Source organism: Chiloscyllium plagiosum, unplaced genomic scaffold (assembly GCF_037043375.1).
Source record: "Chiloscyllium plagiosum isolate Xiang-an unplaced genomic scaffold, Cpla_swu_hap1 HiC_scaffold_18, whole genome shotgun sequence".
Taxonomy (NCBI): Eukaryota; Metazoa; Chordata; class Chondrichthyes; order Orectolobiformes; family Hemiscylliidae; genus Chiloscyllium; species Chiloscyllium plagiosum.
Window position 1 is genome coordinate 22,885,181 of NW_028270156.1, and position 26,113 is coordinate 22,911,293.

The 26,113-nt window shown below is 39.5% G+C and overlaps 1 protein-coding gene across 2 annotated transcripts; it reads right to left on the minus strand.

Annotated features, from left to right (window-relative positions):
* Nucleotides 1-200: 200 nt before the first annotated feature.
* Nucleotides 201-26,113, minus strand: LOC122557674 (SPRY domain-containing SOCS box protein 3). 2 transcript variants are annotated; one of them, XM_043705510.2, is made up of 5 exons: nt 25,808-26,113; nt 19,215-19,385; nt 15,696-15,827; nt 7,113-7,303; nt 201-1,685 (listed from the first exon to the last, which is right to left on the minus strand). In XM_043705510.2, the coding sequence occupies exons 2-5, from the start codon at nt 19,363-19,365 to the stop codon at nt 1,485-1,487; spliced, it is 675 nt and encodes a 224-aa protein (XP_043561445.1). In that variant the 5' UTR covers nt 19,366-19,385; nt 25,808-26,113; the 3' UTR covers nt 201-1,484. The 2 variants fall into 2 exon arrangements, with proteins under 2 accessions (XP_043561445.1, XP_043561442.1); XM_043705507.2 differs by having other exon boundaries at nt 19,188-19,385; nt 25,808-26,086.

Consider the following 26,113-nt stretch of genomic DNA (forward strand, 5'->3'; position numbering starts at 1 on the left):
GCAGACAAAAGTGATCACCAGAGTTAATTAAGAAATAGTCTGAACTTACCCATAATTTCAAGTGTTGTGCTTGCTAAGACTAACAAGTGTTTGTGTTCCATTCAGGTTATGCAAAATAAACTGACAGAATTGAGCATTCCCATGTTTTTATGATGTTAAATTATGACATCGAGACTAATTTAAAATTCAGAATTCCAAGAGTGATTATATTTAATTTTATTACAGATACTGGAAAAGTATATACATAAACTGTACAATGTTACATCATAACCTTAAAAACTGACCCCAACTAAGTTTACTCCTTCAATTAAAATTTCTGTGGTATCTTGGATAATGCTCAAATTAGATTGATTTCCGGTTGCAGATTTTAACTTCACTTAAATCCTTCCATTCCAGTGCTTGAAACCTTTAATATTACTTTGAACTTAGTATTTCAATGTATCGCATTGCCCTCCAGAGATGGTTGTTAAATACTAATTAGTTGTTAGACTGACAATGCAAATTGTAAACTTCTCAGTTTTCTTTGTTTTGTTTTGACTTGAAAACATCACCACACTCAGGTCCATTCATCATAATTTATCATGTCGGCCCTGAATTTCTAGTCAGCTGAAAAGTGATAGCACTCGTTGACCTGAAATTTATACACAAAGATCGAACAATCAGTGTCAATTTGAAGAGTTCTTCAGGCATCCAGCAACGCTGATGTCAGCAGGCAGCGTAAGCAGTCAATCACACTGAAGAATTCTTACCAATAACCAAGTTGAAAGTGATGAGCTCTGATTATCCTATTCTTTTAATAAAATTTACAGCAAGTGAAATAAAGATAGGGATGTACACATTAGAAGCTGAAATGTCGAACAAAAGTTTTTAAAATATTATATCAGAAAGCAATGGAATTTTTATCATAATGAACCATTTGACATTATGCCATTATAAAATTTATTTTCCTAGGCCAGAGAGGTTGTTCAATGATTAGTTATGACTTATGATGCCATTAAAAAAATTAAGTAAAATTTCCTTTCTAAGATATAACTTGGTGGGGAGTTAATAATATCATAGCATGAAAGAGGAAGTCCTTATCAGTTTCAGTGATTTTGAATGATTGCTGTCTGCCAGGACTTCAAAGACACATTCTGTGGAAGAGCAATAAATCACTTACAGCTTTTAATAGTGTGTGTGCAGACACCAGGAATTGCTACCTCAGGTTAATGAATGTAAACACCAGCGATATTGCTATTAATACAACAGCAACATCTGCTTTGCATCTTCTTTTTACACAAAGACACTCTCCAAATCCAAACACAAGTACGAAGAAAAATATCTTGATTTTTTTTTAAAATGTGTATTGGTCAATTCCACAATTGTTGAGGCAATACATAATTTTGTTTCCTGATTCAGAAATATTCAGATCCATGGAAAACATTAAATAGTCTTCTTGAAATTATTTTCAATCTTCCCAAAATGATTACATCCCACTTCAGTGATTACTTTAAAAGTTCTTTAAGTTGTCCTCTGATGTAGGCAGGGAGAGGCAGTGTGTCAATGTGAACTTTATCTATTAGATGCTGGATGACTGTGTATAGACACTGCTCCTGTAGTGACATGAACCGACAGCTTCTCATCCCAAGCTGAAGTTCTGTTTCTGCAGTTGTGGAAGTGACAATGGGATACAGGGGTGCCCCAACCTGTCAGGTTCAAACAGAACTTAAATCAGTGGCATATAATGGTCTAGAAATTAAATAAATTTCAGCATTACAATGTAGTCTTTTGAATCAAACAAAAGGAATAAAATTGCACCTCTGTACTTCAACTGTAATAAGGGTTTTAATCACCATTTTATGTTAAACAGAAATAAGACATTTTTGCTCATCTGAAACCGGAGTGGTTTATTCTATTAGATTGTTATCTCCAGCTTGATAGATGTACTTGACATGCATTTTATCTTCAGCAAGCTATCTTTCCCTCATGTGGTAATGCTCATGTTATCCCTTAGAATAAAGAATATGGTTTTAAAGTGTCCAACAGAACCTTTATTGCAGCTCACTGTTTATATGTAAATGTTGGGGAGATGATGACGTAATGATATTGTCGCTGGACTAGTAATCCATGAGAACCAGGTTGACCTGCATTCAAATCCCATCAAGGTGAAATTTAATTTAAAGGACTGTCCGGAATTAAAAGTTTAATGATGACCATGAAACCTTTGTTGATTGTCCTACAAATCTATATGGATTATAAATGCCCTTCAGGGAAAGAAATCTGCTCCCCAAAGACTATCCGCCATCTACAAGGCACAAGTCAAGAGTTTGTTGGAATACTCCGTACTTAAGTGGATAGCAGTGTGTCCCAGTTACAAAGTGTATTGCAAAATTTTATCAAGGCTCCTCAGACTTTGCCTTCTAAACTCATGATATTACCATCTAGGTGGACAAGGTAAATATGTGGGACCATCGTCACATTCCAAAACCTCTTTACCCACTCATCATCTTGACTTCAAAATGTCTTCCTGTTCCTTTAGTGCCACTGGGTCAACATCCTAGAAACTCTATCCCTGACAGCATTGTGAGGGTCGCTGCACAAATTAGACTGCAGCTATTTGAGAAGGTAGGTCATCACACCGTCTCAAGGGGATTAGGGTGGGACGTAAAGACTGACACAACCAGCAAAGCTTATATCCTCTGAATGAATAAAAGAAAGTTAGATTCACAGATATAGAAATATCTGGACTATTATTAGGTCATTTGGCTACAAAAAAAATTGATTTTCATCAGAACATCATGCTTCAAGTGATCCAAGTTTGTGTCTAAGACTTTTATACCCTCAGGTTACAAGCTATGATACAGTAATGATACAGTAGATTTCTCAAAATTGTGCTGACATACCGACTGAAAGACAACAAATAATCTCAGATATACGGTTGTACATTGCCATGTTTTGCCAATTTGATAATTATGCAAACAGGAAAAAACAGGCAGCAGCGAAAAGTGGCCGAGCAGAGGCTGATAGCTAAGTTCCGTACCCATAGGGAGGGCCTCAACCGGGACCTTGGGTTCATGTCACATTACAGGTGGCCACCATTGCAGTATACACACACACAGATACTCCTACACACACACACTCTCTCTCACACACACAGGCACTCCTATACACACATACACACAGACACACATATACACAGACACGCACACAGACACCCACACACACCCTTACAGACACACACACTCCCACACTCACACATGCACCCCCACACAGACTTAAGACACTCTACATTCACTACACACACGCATACACTTTCTCACACTCACAACCTCCAACCCAGACAGACACATACAGACAGACAGACAAAGACCCACATACACACATATATTTTGTGGGGTGAATTTGTACTTGCAGGGTTACATTGTACTTTGCTCAAAAACTGCATGCATTCATGTAGAACTCTGAGCTCAAAAACTGCATGAATTCATGTAAAACTCCATTATCTCACTTTTTAGATTAGAATCAATCTAAACATCATGGCATAGACAGAGAACACAGGGGACTAACACCTTCAACATATTGTCTAGTTATCACCATTGTTAACAGCTAACCTGAGAATGCAACTTTTTAAAAAAAGGTTTTGTGATTTACAAATTAAAGAAGTGAAACTATCATGGTATTCTAACAGATGAAAGGCTTAACAGACAATCAATTTTTCAATGTATAATTTCAGTTACATCACACTGTAAATTTTTTGCTATAAATTCTGTGTTACGATCGAGCCCTCCACTATCACCTGATGAAGGAGCGATGCTCCGAAAGCTAGTGCTTCCAATTAAACCTGTTGGAATATAACCTGGTGTTGTGTGATTTTTAACTTTGTATACCCCAGTCCAACACAAGCAACTCCAAATCAGCAAAAACTGAGTTTACAAGATTAATAATTCAAACTTCCAAGTAATACTTTGAAGGTTTGACAGCTCATCTTGATCTGGAGATCGTACATTTGTCTGGATACAATATAAAAATCTCAATTTGTTTCTCGACACATGATCATCATTGGTCTGACATTTGTACCATGTGTTCTCTTAGACTGTTCGATCATGGATAGTGGAATGATGATGTTATGTGGGCCTCTTCCCATTTAACACATTTGCCTTTAAATAGTCCACCAGTGAGTTGCAGTCTGATGTTCTGGAATACCAAATAAGTTGGAAAAAGCAGTCATTGGTTGCAATCTTTGTGTTAACTTGTCAAACAATGGGAAATTGGAGATGTTTTCTTAGATTACTTACAGTGTGGAAGCAGGCCCTTCAGCCCAACAAGCCCACACTGACCCACCCAGACCCATTCTCCTATATTTACCCCTTCACCCAACACTACGGGCAATTTAGCATGGCCAATTCACCTAACCTGCACATTTTTGGATTGTGGGAGGAAACCAGAGCACCCGGAAGAAACTCACGCAGACATGGGGAGAATGTGCAAACTCCACACAGAGAATCGCCTGAGGTGGGAATTGAACCCAGGTCTCTGGCACTGTGAGGCAGCACTAACTAAATCCATCCCAAAGTTGTAATCTTCCGTCATGCTTCATATAGGTCTGTTGCTCATTTCATCAATGGTGTGGATGTAGAAGCTCCTTTTGCTGCTGGATTTGGTGTGTTTGGAACTTTTGCATTCTTGAGTCCTTGAATTTCCTGATTCATCCCTGGCCAGTACATAGACTGCGATGCTAGCTGTGTGTCCTTGATGTAACATGGACATCATATTCTGGCATAAAAATCAAAAGATTTTCAGATGCTGTAAATCAGAAACAAAAACAGAATTTGCTGGAAAAGCCCAGCAGGTCTAGCAGCATATGTGAAGCAAAATCAGTGTTAATGCTTTGGGTCCAGTGACCCTTCCTCAGAACTGTTCTGAGAACTCAGTTCTGAGGAAGCGTCACTGATCACGTTCTGGCATTGTGGTTTCGGTATTAGGATTTGATTGTTTTTGAAAAAGACCTGTCATGATCTCCCAAGTTTGTAAAACCAAAATGAAGGAACTTCCTCATTTCTCATGCTGGATTTTCAGGGCTGTTTCCTTTGGATCATTTATTGCTTGGTCTGGAACATAGAGCTGTGATCGAATTAGGATATCTGTAATTCCACAAAGTCTGCTTTATAATTGATCGGCGATCCAAAAGCTAGTGCTTCCAAATAAGCCTGTCAGACTATAACCTGGTGTTGTGTAATTTTTAACTTTCCAATTGAAGATCTTTGCTTTTTAAAAGAAGTTTAGTGCAGTGGGTGTTTGTTTATTTCTTTTATTGATTTTACGTTTCTCTTCTTTTACTTTTCCCTTTTCTCACTCAGTTTCCCTTTACTTTTCCCCATTGTTGGTTCCTTTACCAATTTTGGGTTGAGCTATTGCCTTGTAGTTGCAGGTTTCAGTCACTAGATGGTCTCCACAACAAATAAGGAAGGGTAACCAAAACAGAGGTTGCTGAAAAAGCTCAGCAAATCTGGCAGAAACTGTGAAGAGAAATCAAAGTTAATGTTTCAGCACTGGCGACCCTTCTTCAGAAGTTCTGCCAGATCTGCTGAGCTTTTCCAGCAATTTCTGTTTGTGTTTCGATTTATAGTATCCAGAATTCTTTTGGTTTTGGAACAGGGAATGGAAACATCCCATAAGCCTCCCTCTACATTCAGGCCAATTTGAAGAAACAAAATAGAAAAACTACTATACCTTTGGTCACAGGCAAACCTTCTAAGTTTAGACAACAGTTTTAAGTGTTTTTCAGCTGTTTTTTTTTTGGAATACTTTATAGCTATACCATGAGGATCATTTGACCACAGTTTCTATTAAATAGGAATTGTAGGCACGAGTGTTTTTCTCCAGCTTGAACAAGCTTAGATTTTAATAAATAAATTAACTTTGTCTTCTTGCTTTGCCTATTGACACATCTCAACATCATCTGTAGTCTCAGAAATTGATGCTGATGAATGTCCAAATTCTTTATTTCAATTAGGTTTTCAAATACCTGCAACTGAGATCTTAGAATCTGTTCTTTACAGATACCCTCTGCTGCTAACCATGATGTGCATTGTGCATCCTGGGCCTCAGGTATCTTTCCCTGATGCATCAGTGCATCAGAGGTGGATAATGTAGTTTGGAATGATCCCACAGAATATTTATTCCAGCTCAGTGTTATATATAAATAATAGATTCTCAGACATATATGTGGCTGTGCTAGAATTATACTATCCAGTCACAGACAGTAATAAGCTTTCATTTACATGTCATGCTTCAAGAAATCCAACTTAAGATGGAGTCTGAGAACTTTATATGCTCAGGTCACATGTTACATGATAGACTGATGATATCATGAGCATGTCTGTTAAAGGTATCCAGAGGAACCTCGATTATCCGGCATTTGATTATCCAAATTTTGGATTATCCAGCAAGATTGCAAGACCCCAGTGCTTGGCTAAATTATGTTATCCGACATTTGATTATCCAGCATTCGATTAACCGAACAAAATACACCACACCCATGTCCTTCGGATAATCGAGTATCCTCTGTACTGACATTTTGTCACTTAATGGCATACTCATATATTGACTGAGAGAAGTAACACAGAAGTACTGTCTTGTTAGTTTTATGGCGATCTTTTACATTCATTCCTGAGAAACAGAACCTTACATCCAGCCAACATGAAGTATCTACATTTGACTTTGATTTGGGACTTTAAAAACTCGACAATGCTTTCTGAAAAGCTAACTCCTCGCAATTCCATTCTGGAAATTTCAATTTCTCATTTTGTTATTGCTCTGAGGCTATTGTTTTATTGTCAATAAAGTATCAATTATAAACTGATTCAGTTGCTCATTATTTTTCACTCTTACTAAAGCAGAAAGAGGAGAATTTCATATTGTTCATCTCGATTGGAATTGACTTCCATGTCTCAAAGCAGAATGTGACACCCAGTTCCCTATGAAACTCAGTTTAGCATCAACATAGTAAAACAAAACAATCTAAATGAATTCACTGTTTAAATATTATTTCACTAAAAGCAATTATAAAATTTCTACTACTTTTTCTCACACAATAACAAATTTCAAATATCCAACACCTGATTATTAGTTACCTTATTGAGGCCTGTGAATGCAACTCCCAAATTGCATCCATTCTTATAAAAGGTCATAGTACCATCATACAGATTTAAGTCAACTCCTATGATTGTGGCTTTCTCATAAAATGGTTCCGTATACTGTCTGCTGTGGCCATCATGCCAGGTTATACCTTTGTGGGATAAGCCCCAGCTTTCAGAATCCATCCCTGTGAGAAGGAAGTACGATCAGGTTAGAAAAGCTGTTTAATCTGATTGGATTTCCTTGAAAATGAAAAATAACATTCAGCAGTAACATTCAGAGATTGTAATGGCATGATATCCTAGGAGATACTCATAAGAAGGCTTACACTTTCATGGGTTTGTAAATAGAGGCATAGGGTATAAAAGCAAGGAAGTGATTCTACACCTCAACAAATCGTTGGTTAGACTACTTTTGGAATACTGGGTTCAGTTCTGAGCACCTTATTTGAGGAAGGATGTTAAAGCCCTGGACAAAGTGCAAAGGAAATTTACTAGAATGATACCAAGAATGAGGGGTTTTAGATACAAGGAAAAATTAGAGAGACTGGGCTTCTTGTCCTTAGAGCAGAGAAGACTAAGAGGTGACCTTATTGAGGTGTTCTAAATTCTGAACATTTTTGACAGGGTAAAGAAGGACATTCTGTTTTCATTAGTTGGCATGTCAGTAACTAGGGGTCACAATGTCAAGATTGTCAGCAAAAAAGTGAGGAGTGAGATGAGGAGAAACGTCTTCACTCAGAGTTTTGTTAGGATTTGGAAGGTCGGCACCACTCTCTTGAACTGTCCCACCTGTCTGTCTTCCTTCCTAACTATCCGCTCCACTCTCCTCTCTCCTATCACCTTCACCCCTATCTTCATCTATCTATCACATTCCCAGCTACCATCCCCCCCAGCCCCACCCCCCTCCCATTTATCTCTCAGCCCCCTTGGGCCACCACCACTCCCCCACCCCCCACCCCACCATTCCTCATGTAGGTCTTATGCCTAAAACATAAACTCTCCTACTCCTCAGATGCTGCTTGATCGGCTGTGCATTTCCAGCGCCACACACTTTGACTCTGATCTCCAGCATTTGCAGTCCTCACTTTCTCCTAGAGTGGTGGCGATGGATTCTGTAAGAGGTTTCAAAAGAGAGCTGGATATATATTTGGAAGTGGGCTACGGAGGTACAGCTAGGGAATAAGACCCGCTGGGTAGCTTTTTAGGGAGCCGGTAGAGGCATACTGGGTCAAATTACCTTCTTCTATACTATAATACTCCATGATTCTATATTTATATGAAATATATGTTGTGGGCTTGGCTGCACAGAAACTCCAAATTTGTATGGAGGCACTAAACAGATAACATGTCACCGTTGACATAGTTCTATACAGAACCATTTTGAACAGAAATGCATTCATTTTGGAAAATCCTAACTCAAGGAGAAACAGTTCAGCATGAAACTGATAAGGAAAATAACGCAAGTTCAAGTTAGAAATGAGAAATGTTCAAGGGGAGTAATTAGCCAGTTAAAAGGAAGAAAATATTATCAAATCTTAAGAAAGAAAGAGTTGATATAGCTCTCCTACAGGAGACACACCTGTTGGATAAAGAACACTTGAAATTACGACAGGGTGGATTTGATCAGGCCTTTTTTTCTTCTTTTAGCTCAAAAAGCAGGGGAGTTGTTATTCTTGTTCGGAAGAATTTCCCTTTCAAAATCCTAAATCAGATAAAAGACAAATCTGGACGATATATTTTGATAAAAGCCCTTATAAATGGAGAGGAGTATGGGATTTTAAATTTGTACTGCCCCCCGGCACACCCCTTTAAATTTATAATGGAAGCCTTTTCAAAATTGATGGCTTTTGATGCCCGTCATACAATTATAGGGGGAGACTTTAATTGTATTATGGATCCGGAAATAGATAGGATTCCCAAGAGTACTGCAGGAGTATCTCCCAGATCTAGACAATTGGTGGATCTGAACAAAGAATTAGGATTAGTAGATGTATGGAGATGTCTTCATCCACAGGGCAGAGATTTTTCTTTTTACTCCAATCCACATAAATGTCATACCAGAATTGATATGTTTTTTGCCCCCTTGATTTTTAAAAATTCCATATCATCCTGTAAAATAGGTAGTATAGCAATTTCCGACCACGCTGCTGTATATATGGAAACTAAGGCGAGGAACAATGGGACATCCCCTTGGCATTGGCGTATGGACCCCTTCCTAATGAAAGATAGTAAATTTGTAAAGTACTTCTCTCAAGAATTTAAAACTTTTTTAGAAATTAATTTAGGTACGGCTAGCAACCCATCAATGATGTGGGAGACCATCAAAGCTTACACACGAGGTTTGATCATCTCCTACACAGCGACCCAGAAAAAATTGAAGGGAGAACAACAGCGTCTGCTCGAAGCTCGCTTAAAAGCTTCTATTATTAAATTGCAAAGGATTACAGCTCTTAGGACAGCTCTAAATACTATGCTCACCCTAATGGCTAAGAGGGAAATATTATTTGCAAAACAAAGGTTATATGAATTTGGCGACAAACCGGGTAGATACTTAGCATTTCTTGCAAAGAAAAAAAAGGCCCCTCAAACTATTATGTCTATCAAGGAAAGTACGGGTATTTTGACTCATGATCATAAAAAGATTAATGCAAGCTTTAGAGAATTTTATTCTGAGTTATATAAATCGCAGGATTGTGAAGACAGGACTAGGAGGATGCAATCATTTTTTAAAAATTTGACCTTTCCGGGCCTAATTCCGGAACAGGTATCGGTCTTAAATGCTCCCCTAACAGTCCAAGAAATACTTGACGCAATCAGGCAACTTCAGAGCGGTAAGGAACCTGGCCCAGATGGTTTTCAAGCTGAATTCTATAAAGAATTTACAGAAATATTGGCTGGTCCACTTATGGACATGTATAACTATGCATATAGTCAGGGCTGTCTCCCACCTTCGCTGAAAGAGGCAAATATCTCTCTTATCCTTAAAAAAGGAAAGGATCCAGAAGATTGTACATCATATAGACCAATATCCTTGCTAAATGTAGATTCTAAAATCCTCTCTAAAACGTTAGCATTGAGACTAGAAAGGGTACTGCCACATATCATAAAGGAGGATCAGACGGGGTTTATTAAGGGCCGTAGATCATCCAATAATATCAGAAGGGTTTTGAATATGATTCAAGCCTGTCATCAGAGAAAGATACCAGGAGTAGTAGTTTCACTAGACGCGGAAAAGGCATTCGATAGGGTTGAATGGTCATATTTGTTTTACACATTGGAAAGGTTTGGCGTTGGACAGGTGTTTACCAAATGGGTCTCAACATTGTATAGTGATCCCAAAGCAGTTGTGGTTACCAATGGATTAGGTTCGGATAGCTTCAGTGTGGGTAGGGGCTGCTGTCAGGGATGTCCTCTTTCGCCATTGTTATTTACGCTAATAATTGAACCACTAGCAGAAGCTATACGAGCTGATCCTAATATAACGGCCCCGAGGATTGGTACAGGTAAACATAAAATTACCCTTTATGCAGATGATGTCCTTCTATTCCTCAGTAACCTCTGATGTCCGTACCTCGCTTAATCCAAGTTATTAATACATTTAGCGCATTCTCAGGCTATAAAATTAATTTTTCAAAATCGGAGGCTATGCCAATGGGTGGCCTTGCTATGATACCCCGCTTAGTGGACGGATCCCTTTTTCCCTTTCGTTGGTCCCTGGAGGGCTTCTTATATTTAGGTATTTTTATTACCCCTGTATTTGGTCAGTTGTACAAGTATAATTTTGTGCATTTACTGGAAAGGCTAAGACAGGACCTCCAGCGATGGGGAGACCTTCCAATTTCCTGGCTGGGTAGAATAGCACTAATTAAAATGAATGTCCTGCCCCGTCTCCTATACCCTATGAGAATGCTTCCGGTGATGCTGCCGAGGCTGGCACTACGTAAATTATATGGCTGGCTGGGTTCCTTTATCTGGAATCATAGACGGCCCCTCATTAAGCTGAAGAAGCTACAGCTTCCACAGGCAAGGGGAGGATTGGACTTCCCAGATTTTAGGAAATATCAGTTAAGTTCCCTATTAAGTTACATAGCTGATTGGGTCTTGTCTGATCCACAATCAATCTGGCTGGATATCGAGGCCTCTCAAGTAAAATCTTTGAGAGAAAGCGAGGGCTGCAGATGCTGGATATCAGAGCTGAAAATGTGTTGCTGGAAAAGTGCAGCAGGTCAGGCAGCATCCAAGGAACAGGAGAATCGACGTTTCGGGCATAAGCCCTTCTAGTCCCAAATCCTGATCCCATGTTTTAAGCAGATTATCCATATCTCCTGATACTTCATCATGTAGTAAATGATAAATAGTACTGACGGAAGATACCCTCACTGGTCGTAGGACTCTACATTCTCTATCTGATTTATAAAGACTATCTAATAATGTAGTCTTCTTCTGTATATAGTCTCGAATTTGGAAGTATCGAAAGAGGTTTCCATTAGGTAATCCGAATTTCTGACGCAGCTGTTCAAAAGACATCAGGACCCCATCTTTAAATAGGTCCCCTAGACATGAGATATACCTGGATCTCCAGAGTTTAAAAGTGGCATCTGTAAACCCCGGTTGGAATCCCCATATTCCCACTTTCGGTGCATAGGGGGATGTTTTATGTGAATTGCCCTCATTTTGCCTCATTATGTTCCAAGCCTTAATTGTGTTTAGTATTATAGGGTTTTTACAATGATCTGTAATGATTTTCCTCTTGTCTGAAAATAAAAGGTTAATAAGTGGGTATTTTACTTGAGAGCTGAAAATGTGTTGCTGGAAAAGCGCAGCAGGTCAGGCAGCATCCTAGAAGAATTACTATCTGTAACAGAACCCAGGCTATCCAGCTGAAGATACTTCATAGGGCCCATATAGCACCAGTTCGATTGGCAAAATTTAAGGCAGGAGCATCTCCAATGTGTCCCAAATGTAAAATAGAGGTGGGCACTCTTGTACATTGCCTATGGACCTGTCATAAGATCTGTAGATATTGGACTAAAGTAGCAAGTACCCTGACAGAAATTTTAGGAACGGAAATTAAAGTGGACCCTGTATCTCTCCTTTTGGGCTTTTCGAACTTTCCCTCCCTGAACATGTATGGGAAGAGACTATTTTGTATTCTTTCTTTCTGTGTAAGGAAAAATATTTTGGTGAACTGGGTGGCTGAGGGTCCCCCTGGACTTCCAAATTGGCACAGATTAATTATGGAATGTATTCCCCTTGACTTCCTTACAAATGTGGTGCACCGAAAGACCGAATTATTTTATAAAATATGGCAGCCCTTCTTGAATTACATAAATACAGATATTTCGGCTATCCTAACAAGGGCTTTATTTAATTGAGATTACGAACTTGGCTGGTTCGGGACCCCTTAGGAGAGGAATCCCGCATGAATACGGGTTTTATTACATTTGATGTTAACACATTCCGAGCATGTAAGAGACTTAAATATACACTCTGGTTAGTTGTAGGTTAGATTAGTAGTTAGTTGAGTTTTGTTTTTTTTTCTTTCTTGGTGTTTTTTCTTTTGTTAAATTTTGGCTATTGTATATTTGATTTAATTGTATATCAATGTTTGTACTTGAGAGTTTTGTTTATTTTTGTAAACTTGTAAAAATGTTAAATTTCTAATAAAAATATCTATTAAAAAAAAGAAATGAGAAATGAGAGTGTCAGAAAGAGGTGCACCTCATTATTGAAGAAAAGGAAAGATGACAAGTAAGGAATAAACCTATTAAATAGGACTGGTAAGGCAAATTATTTTATTTAAGTTGCATTTAGCATTTTAACAAGGTGATGATTCTGAGAGGGTTTTACCTGGGTACCTGCATCTCAACACTGCTGTACAGTGTAGCCAAAATAGTTTCATGGAAAATCCTCAGGGATTTTCCCATTTATATCCAACCCAGCAAGTTTGGGAACCAGCCAGTAACAGGTGATGTACCTGCTTGACATAGGCAGACACAACATTTGACACACAGACTGTAGCTTTCCTGCATGCTGATTTGTTGATGGCCTGCATTTTCACATTCAAAATACTTGTCTACAGATCACTCACATCTATTTTACTGAATGTCTCTGGCCGTATCCTGGACGAGGCTCAGCAGTTTGATCTCTGAGCAGTTTATCAATGAACGTTCCTCAGGGTAGGCTCAACCATCTTCAACTGCTTCATCAATGACATTACCTCCATCGTAAGGTGCTAAATGGGGATGTTTACTGATAATTGCTCAATGTTTAGCACCATTCACAACTCCTCAGATATTGAAGCATTCCATGTTCAAACATAACAAGATCTGGACAACACCCAGGCTTGAGCTTACACGTGGCGAGTAACATTTGCACCATACAAACTTAAGGCAATAACCATCACCGATAAGAGACAATCCAACCATTGCTCCTTGACATTTACCATCACTGAATCGCCCACTATCAAAATCCTTAGGGTTACCATTGACCAGAAACTCAAATGATCTGGTCAGCATGGACGGATTGGACCGAAGAGTCTGTTTCCATGCTATACATCTCTATGACTATGACATAAACATAGCGGTTCCATGAACATCAGAGGTTAGGAATTCTGTGGCGAGGAATTCACCTCCTCTTTCCTCAAAGCCTGTCCACCATCTACAAGGCACAAATCAGGAGACTGATGGGATACTCCCCACTTGCCTGGATAGTGCAGCTCCAATAACACTCAAGGAGCTTGATATCATCCAGGACAATGCAGCCTGCTTAACTGGCACTACATCCACAAGCATCCACTCCCTCCATTGGTGGCCTCAGTGGCAGCAGTGTGTACCATCCACAACATGAACTGCAGAAATTCCCCAAATACCCTCAGTCATCACTTTCCAAACCCATTGCCACTTCCAAAATAGAAGGAGATGCATGGATACACCATCTAAGCCACTCACCATCTTGATTTGGGAATATATCACTGTTCCCTCACAATCGTTGGTTCAAAGTCCTGAAAATTCCCCCCAAGGGAATTGTGGTCGACCCACAGTATGTGGACTGCAGTGGTTCAAGAAGGTAGCTCACTACCACCTTCTCAAGGGCAACTAGAGATAAACACTGGCCCAGCCAGAGATGCCCATGTTCTGGATTAGTGGTGCTGGAAGAGCACAGCAGTTCAGGCAGCATCCGAGGTTTAGCAGTAAAATCGACGTTTCGGGTATTCCTGAGGAAGGGCTTTTGCCCGAAACGTCGATTTTACTGCTAAACCTTGGATGCTGTCTGAACTGCTGTGCTCTTCCAGCACCACTAATCTAGAATCTGGTTTCCAGCATCTGCAGTCATTGTTTTTACCAGAGATGCCCATGTACCTCAAATAAACTGAAAAAAATATAGAAACAGCTCAATAAAAACCAAAAGAACTGCAGATGCTGGAAATCAGAAACAAAAATGGGAATTGTTGGAAAAGTCAGCAGGTCTGGAAGGATCATGGAGAGAAATCTGAGTTACCGCTCATACACCAAATGGTGAGTTGGGATCCTCATCACATAGAATAGCACGCCCCCATCCTGATTGAAACTGCTCACCTGTGCTCACAATGTCATAAATAACCAGTTCTTGTGTCTTGCTACTTGTGAATTTTATATCTCTGCTTAATTCACTGGATTCTCACAAGAGCAGACTTAAAAAACTTGAAGACACTGGACAAAAGGTGAAGAGGAGGACGTTAACTCAAAAATAGCAACCATCACCAGTGAAATAATGCTGGGAAACTATTAAACATGAAGTCTGGACCTGATGGCCAGCATCTCAAAGTCTTAAAAGAAGCAGCTGCAGAGCTAACAGACGCATTGGTTGCAATCGTCCAAAGTTCTCTGGACGTTGGAAACATTCCAATGGCTGTACATCTCTATTCAAAAAAGGAAGGAGTCCAAACTACAGACCAGTTAGCCTGACATTTATCATTGGGAAAAAAGCTCAAATTCATTATTAAATCGGTAGCAGTGTGACATTTAGAAAATCATAACATGATTGAGCAAAATCAACAAGATTTTGTAAAAAGGAAAAAATATATAATAAATCTATAATAATTTCCATAAGGATGTGATGTGTGGAGTAGATAAAGTGAAATCAGTAGATGAGATGTATTTGGATTTCCAAAAGGTATTTGATAATATGCCATATAAATGGTTATTGAAGAAGTTAAGAGCTTATGGTGTTGGGAATGATAGTTTGCCATAGGGGTATGCCTGACAAACAGGAAACTGAGAGTCAGCATAAATCAGTCATTTCATTTGGTTAATTGTAACTGGTGGAGTACTGCAGAAATCAGAGCTGGAATCTTAATTATTAACAATCTGTATCAATTACTTGAATGAAGGAACCCAGTGTATTGCAGCCAGAGTGCAGACAATTAAAAACGATATGTAGGAAAAACGGTTGTGAGGATGATGCAAAGAATTCTGTAAAGGGATATAGATAGGTTAATTGAGCAGACAAAAGAACCATGTTCATATATAATGAACTGGACACATTAGGATTTTAACATACTGATAAAAGTTTTACAGAATTCTTAAGGTTACTTACCGAGCATGTTTATAAATGTGTAATTGCCAAGATGAAGATGTGCATGTCTTGTTCCAGCACCCACCATCACAGACGTACCATATGGAGGTTCAAGAAACTTAACCTCCCAATAATGTTCTCCATGGATGAAGCCTGTTCAAACAGCACAATAATGAATAAAAGGGTGCATTTCATAAAGATATTTTCAATGGATCAATATGTTAAGCATCTGATTCAAGCAATGTACAGGTTTATATTTCTGCCACATCAATGCTCCTTTGTGCCTGAACATTTTGGAATAACAATTCATTGTATTGACTTCTTCATTTTCCACATCTTCACAATAGTAATTTCTAAACAAATTCGGCAGTCAGGAAATCATTGCTGACAATGTCAGTGAATAATCACAACTATTTCCATTCAATATTCTTGTGTATACTACTCTAATGTAAAATAGCAAACTGTAGAGCTGTTGACAGAAATTTTCCAGATCTCTCTTATCACAGAATTAGTCATGGGGACTGGAGGATTGCAAACGTTATGCCACTGTTGAGAAAAGGACAAAGGAAAATTATAGACCTGTCGGCTTGGCATAATACAGGATAAGACAAATATACGTTTAGAAAAAAGTAAGTTCATTCCAGACAGTTAACATGGCTTCGTCAAAGGACAGGTCATGTCTGTCAAATTTAATTGAATTCTCTGACAAAGTGACATGGGCAGTGGATTTGTGTCGTGCTGTGGAAGTTGTATCTTTGGACTTTCAGAAAGTATTTACTATAAAGCCACATGGCAGGTTGGTTGGCAAATTAGAAATGTTTGGGATTGACAGATTCTTGGCAGCATGGATTAGAAGTTGGCTAAAAGATAGAAGACAGAGAGTTGGTATAGATGGACATTTCTCAGATTGGAGACAAGTTGCAAATGATGATCCCCAGGGCTCGGTTTTCGGACCCTTGCCTTTTCTGATTTATATGAACAATTTGGAAATGGGTGTTGACAGCAAAATCAATAAATTTGCAGATGATACAAAGATAGGGAGAACAGTGAATTGTATGGATGTAATTAATATAAATGATTTGGATGAGAATTTAGGAGGGATGGTTAGTAAGTTTGCAAACGACACCAAAATCTGTGCTGTAGTTGACAGTGAAGAAGGTTATCTAACATTACAAATAGATCTTGATCAATTGGGCAAATGGGCTGAGGAGTAGCAGATGGTGTTTAATTGGGATAAATGCGAAGGATTGCATTTTGGTAAAACAAATAAGGGTAAGGCTTATACAGTTAATGCTAGGTCCTGGGTAGTGTCAAATAGAGAAACTGAGGAGTTCAGGTACATAGTTCTTTGACAGTTGCATCACAGGAGACAGGATGGTTAAGCCAGTACTTAACACGCTTGCCTTCATTGCTCAGACCATTGAGTATAAGAAATGAGATGTCATATTGAGGTAGTACAGGATGTTGGTGAGGCCACATTTGGAGTACTATGTGCAATTCTGGTCGCTCTGCTACAGAAAGGATGTTGTTAAATTGGAGAGGGTTCAGAAAAGATTTACCAGGATGTTGCTGGGAATGGAGGATTTGAGCTATAAGGATAGGCTGGGACATTTTTCACTGGAGCGTAGGACATTGAGAAATGACCTTAGAGAGGTTTATAAAATCACTTTTGCCTCGAGTCGGGGAGTTCAAAACTATGTGGTATATTTCTAAGGCGAGATGGGAAAAATTTAAAAGGGACCTGAGAGGCAACTTTTTCACACAGACGAATGAATTGCCAGAGGAAGTGGTAGGTGCAGATACAGTTACAGCATTAGAAGACATTTGGATAGATACGAACCGTTTAGAGGGATATGAGCCAAATGCAGAAAACTTGGTTAGCATGGACGAGTTGGACTGAATGGTCTGTTTCGGTGCTGCATGACTCTATGGCTTCAGATGGACATTGACAAGTTGACTAAATGATCAGACACCTGGCAGATGAGTTTCAATGCAAGGAAGTGTGAGGAAATATATTTAGATGGAGAAACTCAGAGAAGCAATGCAGGCTCAATTGTATCAGTGTGAAGAGAGTACAAGAGCAGATGGACCTCAGGGATTATGTGCACAATTCTCTGAAATGGAAACAGTTGTTCAGAAGGCTTATAGGATCCTTGCATTTATAAATAGGGGCACAGAGTATTACAGCAAGGAAGTGATGCTACACCTCTACGAATCATTGGAGCATTGTATTCAATTCTGGGCACCTTATTTAAGGAAGGATGTTAAAGCCCTAGAGAAAGTGCAAAGGAGATTTAGCAGAATGATATAAGGAATGAGGGATTTTCAATACAAGGAAAGATTACAGAGATTGGGCTTGTTCTTCTTGGAGCAGAGAAGATTAAGAGGCGACCTTATTGAGGTGTTCAAAATGATGAACAATTTGGACAGGGTAAAGAAGGATATTCTATTTTCACTAGTTGGTATGTCAGTAACTAGGGATCACAACTTCAAAATTGTCAGCAAGAGAGCTAGCAATGAGATGAGGAGAAACCTCTTTGCCCAGAGAGTGTGAGGATTTGGAATACACTGTCTGGGAGAGTGATGGAGGCAGATTCCACAGGACGTTTCAAAAGAGAGCTGGATATATATTCAAAAGTGATTAATTTAGGAGGCTACGGAGGTAAGGGTGGAGCATGGAACTAGATGGGTAGTTCTTTTGGGAGCTGGTACAGACACAATGGGTCAATGGTCTCCTTCTGCAGTATCATATTGAGGAGTATTAAATAATTGTCAACTAATATTGTCAGAATCAGTTTTGGGACTCCACATAGTCATGGTTATATTTTTGTACATTTTTGTAAAATAACTGTAAAATAAGAAATTGAAAAGGCAAAGAGAATCCAACATAAAATTACTGCTAAAAATTGTGGTTGCTGAATCGGAGGGAACTGCAAGTAAATGATCCAGAAATAATCTGATGTTGTTCGGCTTGAGCATATAAGTGCACAATGTTAACTGGCAGCAGCAGTAACAAGAGTGCTCAGTGAAGGGAATGTTTAATGAGCTAACTAGACAGCAAGAAAAAATATCAAACTGCATTGTGTTTGTTGCCCACACTATCTGTTAAACATTAACATCAAACAGAAGATGTTAAAAACGTATTGCCCTGTGTATTGTGGCTGATTATTAAAACATAAGTGAATGCTTTGTGGCAATGCAATTTACTTCAGCATTGCTGCCAATTTAGTATAAGTTGATGCAACTGTTGATTTTATTTACATTGGTCTAATACTGATTGATGAAGCATAAATATAAAGCACAGGGCAATGTCAGTACACCCAACACAGCAATGCAATCATGCAATCACCATCTACATCTTGGCTGTAGATGGCTACAGCTAGGACCATTCATACACTAGGAAACACATTAATGTGAAACATTTTAACAATACATTTGAAGTAAAGAAAAACCTCCCTTATTCTCAGATATTAACTAAAAACCAGAACACAGCAAAGTCTATTTTGATATCACCTTTTGTTCCTCTAACTCCGGCTGTACCTTCACTTTGCAGGACGGGATCAATATGAAAGTAAACTGCTCTCCGACATGGAGAAAGTTGTACTGCTGGTGACTTCGCATTAACATCCCACTCCCAACATTCCACAACAAAGTTATCTGAGAAGGACTGAGGTGGACAATGATATTCCATTGTCTATCTTGAGACATAATCTGAAACAGATTACAATAAGTACCTACTATTAAAATCAATTTAACAGCAAATTATAACTTATAGTATTGTATTTGAACTATATTGGAATTGAATTAAAGAATAAAGCACAAATATCAAATGTATGTTATATATTTGAACCTCAACTTTTGCTGTTGTTCTGGGTATTTTCTCCTCCCTTTTAAAAGAAACTGCCATTCTGCTGTCACTCTTAAACATAGAAGATGGCAGCAGGAATAAACTATGTGACCCCTCGAGTCTGCTCCACAACCCAATATGATCATGGCTGATCATCGAGCTCCATACTCTAATCCTGCCCTCCCCCTTATCCCTGATCCCTTTACTCACAAGAGCTATATCTACCTCCTTCCTGAAAATAAATAATATTTTGATTTCAACCACTTCCTGTGGTAGTGAATTCCACTGGCTCACCACTCTCTAGGTGAAGAAATTTCTCCTCTCAGTGCTGAAAGGTTTACTCATTATCCTTAAACTGCAGCTGGTTATGGACACCCCACCATCGGGAACAACATTTCTGCATCTAATATCTCTAGTCCTATTACAATTTTACAGATTTCTAAGAGATTCCCCCTTCATTCTCCTGGACTCCTGTGAGTGCAATCCTAACTGATGCAATCACCATCTTTCTGCAGCTACCAACCTACTCAATCCCATCATCATTTTCTAGCCTTTCCCCCATTACAACCAACACTTTGTCTTATCAGACTGATTCCTGGGATGGCAGGCTTGTTGTATGAGGACAGATTGGATCCTTATATCCTGGAGTTTAGAAGAATGAAAGGGGATCTCATTAAGACATATAACAATCTGACAGGGTTAAACAGACTGTATGCAGGACAATGTTTCTCTTGGCTGAGTAATTAGGAAACGTGGTCATGGTCTCAGGATAGTGGGCAGGCCATTTCAGACTGAGACGCGGAGATGTTTCCTCACTCAAAGAGTGGTAACCCTGTAGAATTCTCTACCACAAAAGGCTATGGAGACCAACACTGAATATTCAAGAAAGAAATAAACAGTGCCATTTCCCTCTATGTATTCTTCTCACAAGACCTCTGTTTATGTCGTGATTGTACCTTCAGTTACATCACTGACTGATTTCCATTAACTTCTTGTTCTGCAATAATCACATGAATCTTCTCCAATGCCTCGCCACTTGTGTTTCTGCTTTAATGGGTGAGCAATACAGACTAATATCCACATTCCAGCAACATTTATATATGTAGCACAAGCTGAACCAGGCATGATTCGCTGAGGTCATTCTTACAAAGAAAATTTACAAATGGAAATAATCTGGAGAAGGGTCTTGAAGATTTCAAATCTTGGGGCAGTATATAATTAGGAGAAAGTGAGGACTGCAGATGCTGGAGACCAGAGTTGAAAAATGTGGTGCTGGAAAAACACAGCAGGCCAGGCAGCATCCGAGGAGTAGGAGAATCGATGTTTCGGGCATAAGCCCTTCTTCACCTGTATATATTTACTTTGGCAGCTTGTTCTATTGTGGCATTGCTCTTGTGAAGAAAGCCTGTTAATACTATCATCAACGAGGCTGGAAAAGTTCACTGTTGCTCTAGACCCACCATCTCATAAGTCACAACATAAAAGTATTTATTCTAATTATTAAGGTAACTTATCTATATAAAACTGAAGTTCTGCAGATGGTGGGGAGCTGAAATAAAAACAGGAAGTGCTGGAGAAATTCAGCAGGTCTGGTAACACACGTGCAGAGAGAAACAAAGTAAATGTTTTCAATCCAATAGGATTCTTCTTCAGACTTGAAATGTTAACACTGTTACATTTTTCTCATATGCTCATTCTTTGTAAGAATGACCTCAGTGAATCATGCTGGGTTTCTCCAGCACTGTCTGCTTTTATTATCTTATCTATATCAACTAGATTTTTAATAAATAGAATTATCAGTTTATTATCAAAACAAAGCTTATTCAATAAACATGCAATATTTTGTTAACATACATAAGATCAGCGATACAGAAGTATAAATACTTCATCCTCTAAATATTCCAAATACACACGCAAAATTGCACGCATAAACTTCAGAAAAAGAGACAAAAAATTCTCTACAGAGATTGGCTTTCTGGAAAAAGCAGTTTGGCCAAAAGGTTATTCTTAAAAGCAGAAGAGTAAAGCATAGAATGTTCCAGAGTCCGGTACTTTGATGTTCTGACACGTGGTCATGTTGCTAATCATGTATGATAATATCTGAAATCTTGCAGATACAACTCGCTTAGGAAATACAGTTTTAGATTATTCTTTCAATCGCTTCTTCAAAAATGCAAGTAGGTTTCACTTGCAACAGACACAAAATTATTCCTGGAAATGTTCTAATTTTGGAAATGGAAGAGATCAGCTGGGCAGCTCATTCACAGCAAGCATTCCTCCAACTCATCTCGCCTTCGCAAGCTTTCCTTCAACTGAACCAAATAGAACAAGAATCTCACCAAAGCAGTCACTGTTCAAAACAGCCTGAGCAGGGTCGACAGCAAAATAAGCAGTTACCACCAGTCATATAATTTCGTGGAACCCTTGCTAAAGAAAATCTGAAATGTCCACAGTGAACATTCACTGATCTCTTTTATATGAACTGTCGCAAGTAGCTTTACAAAGCTTGAAATAAATGTCTTTGTCAACCATCCTACAAAATTGAAGTTGACCAGCAAAATTAAATATAAAGCATCAATGTAAGAATACAACGTCATACAGTCACAGTGTATTACAGCACAGAGACCTTTTGGCCCATCATTCCATGCCAGTAAAGCACCTATATATACTGTCTTGAAAACAAATGGTCTTTCTCGTTTGTGTGGATGGCAATCTTACATTGTCACCACCAGAGGGCACCAGGTACATGTATGTGCCAAATCCCACCAATCCATTCCATACTTTATAGAACATGGTCAGTCAATTTCTTTCCCCTCCCTCGCTGTAACGATTCCCATATTTACTGATAGATGTGACTCTGGTGTATTTCCCTTCATGATTTCATGCAGAATTAAGCAGTACATATTCGGTAACTTCAACCTTATATCTCTCTCCACATACAACGTGCACACTCCAAGATTGAATGAACGAACAAACCTTTGATATGCTGCAATTCTAATATTATTTAGCAAAAGGCATTCCTGCAAACATCCAAGAACTCGGTTTGCTTTGGGTATTAACTGTTAAATGTAGAATCCCCAATAAAGATTGTTTTTAAGGTATGGTTTTGTATCTACCTGAGAAAACTTGATGACAGAATGTAAGGCTATCTTTTACGTGGTAATGCACATCACATAGCTTTATTTGGTATTGAATGCTATCACTCATTGGTCTTGCTATTTCTGCAATTCTAGAAGATCATCTTGCAGTGTATTGATTGGGCTTTGAGTTTTGATCCTGATGTGTCATCTGTATGCAGTCATACCTTGTTTTTTTCACTTATTGGGAAGGTCTTTTATGCATATGGGTCTCAACACGGTTCCCGGGTTCACTCTGGAGACAACATCTTCAGGAGAGGATGATTCCCCATCGTTAACCTCTGTTGGTAAGGAAGTCCAGCCATGACCACAGATTCCATATGGAGATGTTTGACCAAGAGTTTCTCATGAGGGACTTCGTCAAAGGCTTTGAGAAAGCTTGTATTGCCATATGAGGGGTCTTGTACATTTAGACAGCTGAGATTAAGCCATAAACTCTATGAAAACTGAAAACCTGCTGACTACTGCACATTGTAAGCCTCAAAGTGCTGCAAAACATGAGTACAAACTATATATTCAAAGAATTTTCTCATGGCATTGAGTGAGAGGTAGGGATTTGTAGTTTTTTGGCTAACTTTTATCCACTTTTTTTTTGAATATGCAATAGATGTTATTGTCTCCATCGGTGGTAAGTAGCTGAAGTTGATTGACTATTGAAAAAGGATGGCCAATACCAGAGCTAGTTCCTAGAACACAGAACAATACAGCGCAGAGCAGGCCCTTCGGACCTGGATGTTGCGCCAACCTGTGAACTAATCCTAACCCATCGTGCTACATATCCCATCTTCATCCATATACTTATCCAAGGACTGTTGAAATGCCCCTAATCTGGCTGAGTTAACTACATTGGTAGGCAGGACATTCCACACCCTTACCACAGTCTGAGTAAAGAACCTGCCTCTGACATCCGTCTTAAATCTATCACCCCTCAATTTGCAGCTGTGCCCTCTCGTACAAGCAGATGTCATCATCCTTGGAAAAAGACTCTCACTGTCCACCCTATCTAATCCTCTGATCATCTTGTATGTCTCTATTAAATCCCTTCGTAGCCTTCTTCTCTCCAATGAGAACAGACCCAAGTCCCTCAGCCTTTCCTCATAAGACCTTCCCTCCAGATCAGGCAACATCCTGGTAAATCTCCTCTGCACCTTTTCCAATGCTTCCACATTCTTCCCGAAATATGGCGACCAGAACTGCACACAATTCTCCAAGTGAGGCCGCACTAGCATTTTGTACAGATGCAGCTTGATATCACGGCTCCGGAACTCAATCCCTCTACCAATGAAACCTCACACACCGTATGCCTTCTTAACAGCACTATCAATCTGGGTGGCAACTTTGAAGGATTTATGTACATGGACACCAAGATCCCTCTGCACATCCACACTACCAAGAACCTTTCCATTGACCCAGTATTCTGCCTTCCTGTTATTCTTACCAAAGTGAATTACCTCACGTTTATCTGCATTGAACTCCATTTGCCACCTTTCAGCCCAATTCTGCAGTTTACCCAAGTCTCCCTGCAACCTGCAACATTACATGTACCCTGATGACACTCAGTTCTATCTAAACACACATCTCTTACTTCCATCATTGCCTTTACTCTGTCAAGCTGCATGCCCAACACTTTCGATTGGGTGAGCAGAAATTTCCACTAATCAGATACTGGGAAAGCCCAGCCATTTTCTTTGATCTCCAGTGAAAACTCTGTTCTTTAATTCATCCACTAGGTCTGGCTCTATGACTACCATCTGACACTAAACCAGATCACTCTCAAACTAGAAACAGCCTCTGCCGCAAAAGCTGCAGGGCACCAGCAAGGCAGGTAGTTCAAAGCTCCAAATGATGATTTACATCTGAGTGCCTCAACAACAGTTACACTCCCACTGTACAGAGGACTGTGTATCCTAACCGTTCCTGGAAGCCCACAATTATGAATATACACATTGTTGCCCATGATAGCACTAAACAATGTGAGTGAGAGAGCCCAGACTGGGCTGCATCTTCAAGGCTATAGGCAATCAGCTACATGAAGGAAACAGCTACTCGGGTAGCAATGATGCCTGGCTGTCTGGTTGTTACGAATGGAGAATCACACAGAGTGAGCGCTAAAGGTTGGAAGGGCACATTAGAATGGGATATTAATGGTGGAGGCGATCTTGTTGGTTCATTAAGCAGAAAGGGATGCTGGTGTGACAGAGAATGTGAAAGTTAGGTTGCATGAAAAGGTCAGTATAATTATGTTTAAAGACAATGCTGTGTATCTGTAACAGCAGTTAAAAAAGAGTCACAAAACATAACCCTCTTATAAACCTTGTCTGATTTTAATCGCTTCATCTGTCATGTCCATGCTTTCAGCTACCAGAGCCTCAAACTCTTGAAATTCTCTCTCAAACTTTTTCCACCTCCCCTTCCCGTTCCTCCTCCTTTAACATTTTCCTTTAAACTGTTATTTTGCCAAAGTGTTTTGTCAGTTGTCCTATTGTCCGCAAACTTTCAGGTTTTATTTGATAAAATGCGCCCAAAAGGCATTTAGGCAAATCTTACTGTTAAGGGCACAATGTAAGTGAAAAGGGTTGTTGTCGCATTTATATAGCGCCTTTAACACAGTGAAATGGCGGAAATTGGCTCCAAATATAAAAGAGGCGTGAATAATGTGTAAAAATGGTCTGGCCACACACAGAAAGCTATGTATAAATCTGGTGACTGCAACATAACAGGGATATGCAGATACTGGAGCAGATCAGAAAAAGCAGCCAAGCTGAAACCTGAGGTATGTGTGCTGTGAGAAGGGGTTGATTTATTTACCATGGTCACAACACACTCTCGGCGAATCTGAGAGTTTGACCTACCGTTTAGTGCAGTCACTGTGATATAGCTGTCGGTTTATTGGAATTGCAGATACTTCATGGGCTTGCTGAAACTGTGCAATTAGGATGGGGAGGAAGGGGAAATGTTTAGATCATTCAGAGAACGTTGTGAGCTCCTAGTTTCTGGTATTCACTGGGATTGATGCCTACACTTCCTCATCTTTATGGCATACGATCAGTTGCCCTTACCGACACTCTGTCTTGTTACAGTTCCCCACCTGCATCAATACCAAAGGAAAGCTGATTATTCCCTGGGGAATGGGTCTGATCCGCACTTACCCCTTCGCTCCCCTCGCTCTCTGCAGTCCTGTTTACCACAAAGTGGAACTGAAGTTGTAAACACGCGGCTGGGAACAGTTCCCAGGGACAGTTCCCACTGTCATTAGCTGAGAGACGAACCGACCCCCCGAAGTCATATTTATCCGGAACACGTTCCCCGTGAGAGTTGAAACAGTCTCCGGTCAGTGGGCACACGTTGCACCTGTTTGGAATCGAACTCCTGTGGGATCTTTCCATTCAGGGGTATTGGAGATAACATTCCCAACCAGTAGGGGAACGCCCTCCTGTCTCGCTCAGCTCATTGGT

Bases quoted from the DNA above. Each gene is read 5' to 3' on its own strand.
- LOC122557674 (XM_043705507.2), bottom strand. From the start codon at position 19,365: ATGGAATATCATTGTCCACCTCAGTCCTTCTCAGATAACTTTGTTGTG. The intron at 15,828-19,187 runs GTGATATCAAAA...CTGTTTGAACAG, and splicing joins CGGAGTTAGAGGAACAAAAG to GCTTCATCCATGGAGAACAT. The intron at 1,686-7,112 runs GTAACTAATAAT...TGAACCTGACAG, and splicing joins CATTCACAGGCCTCAATAAG to GTTGGGGCACCCCTGTATCC.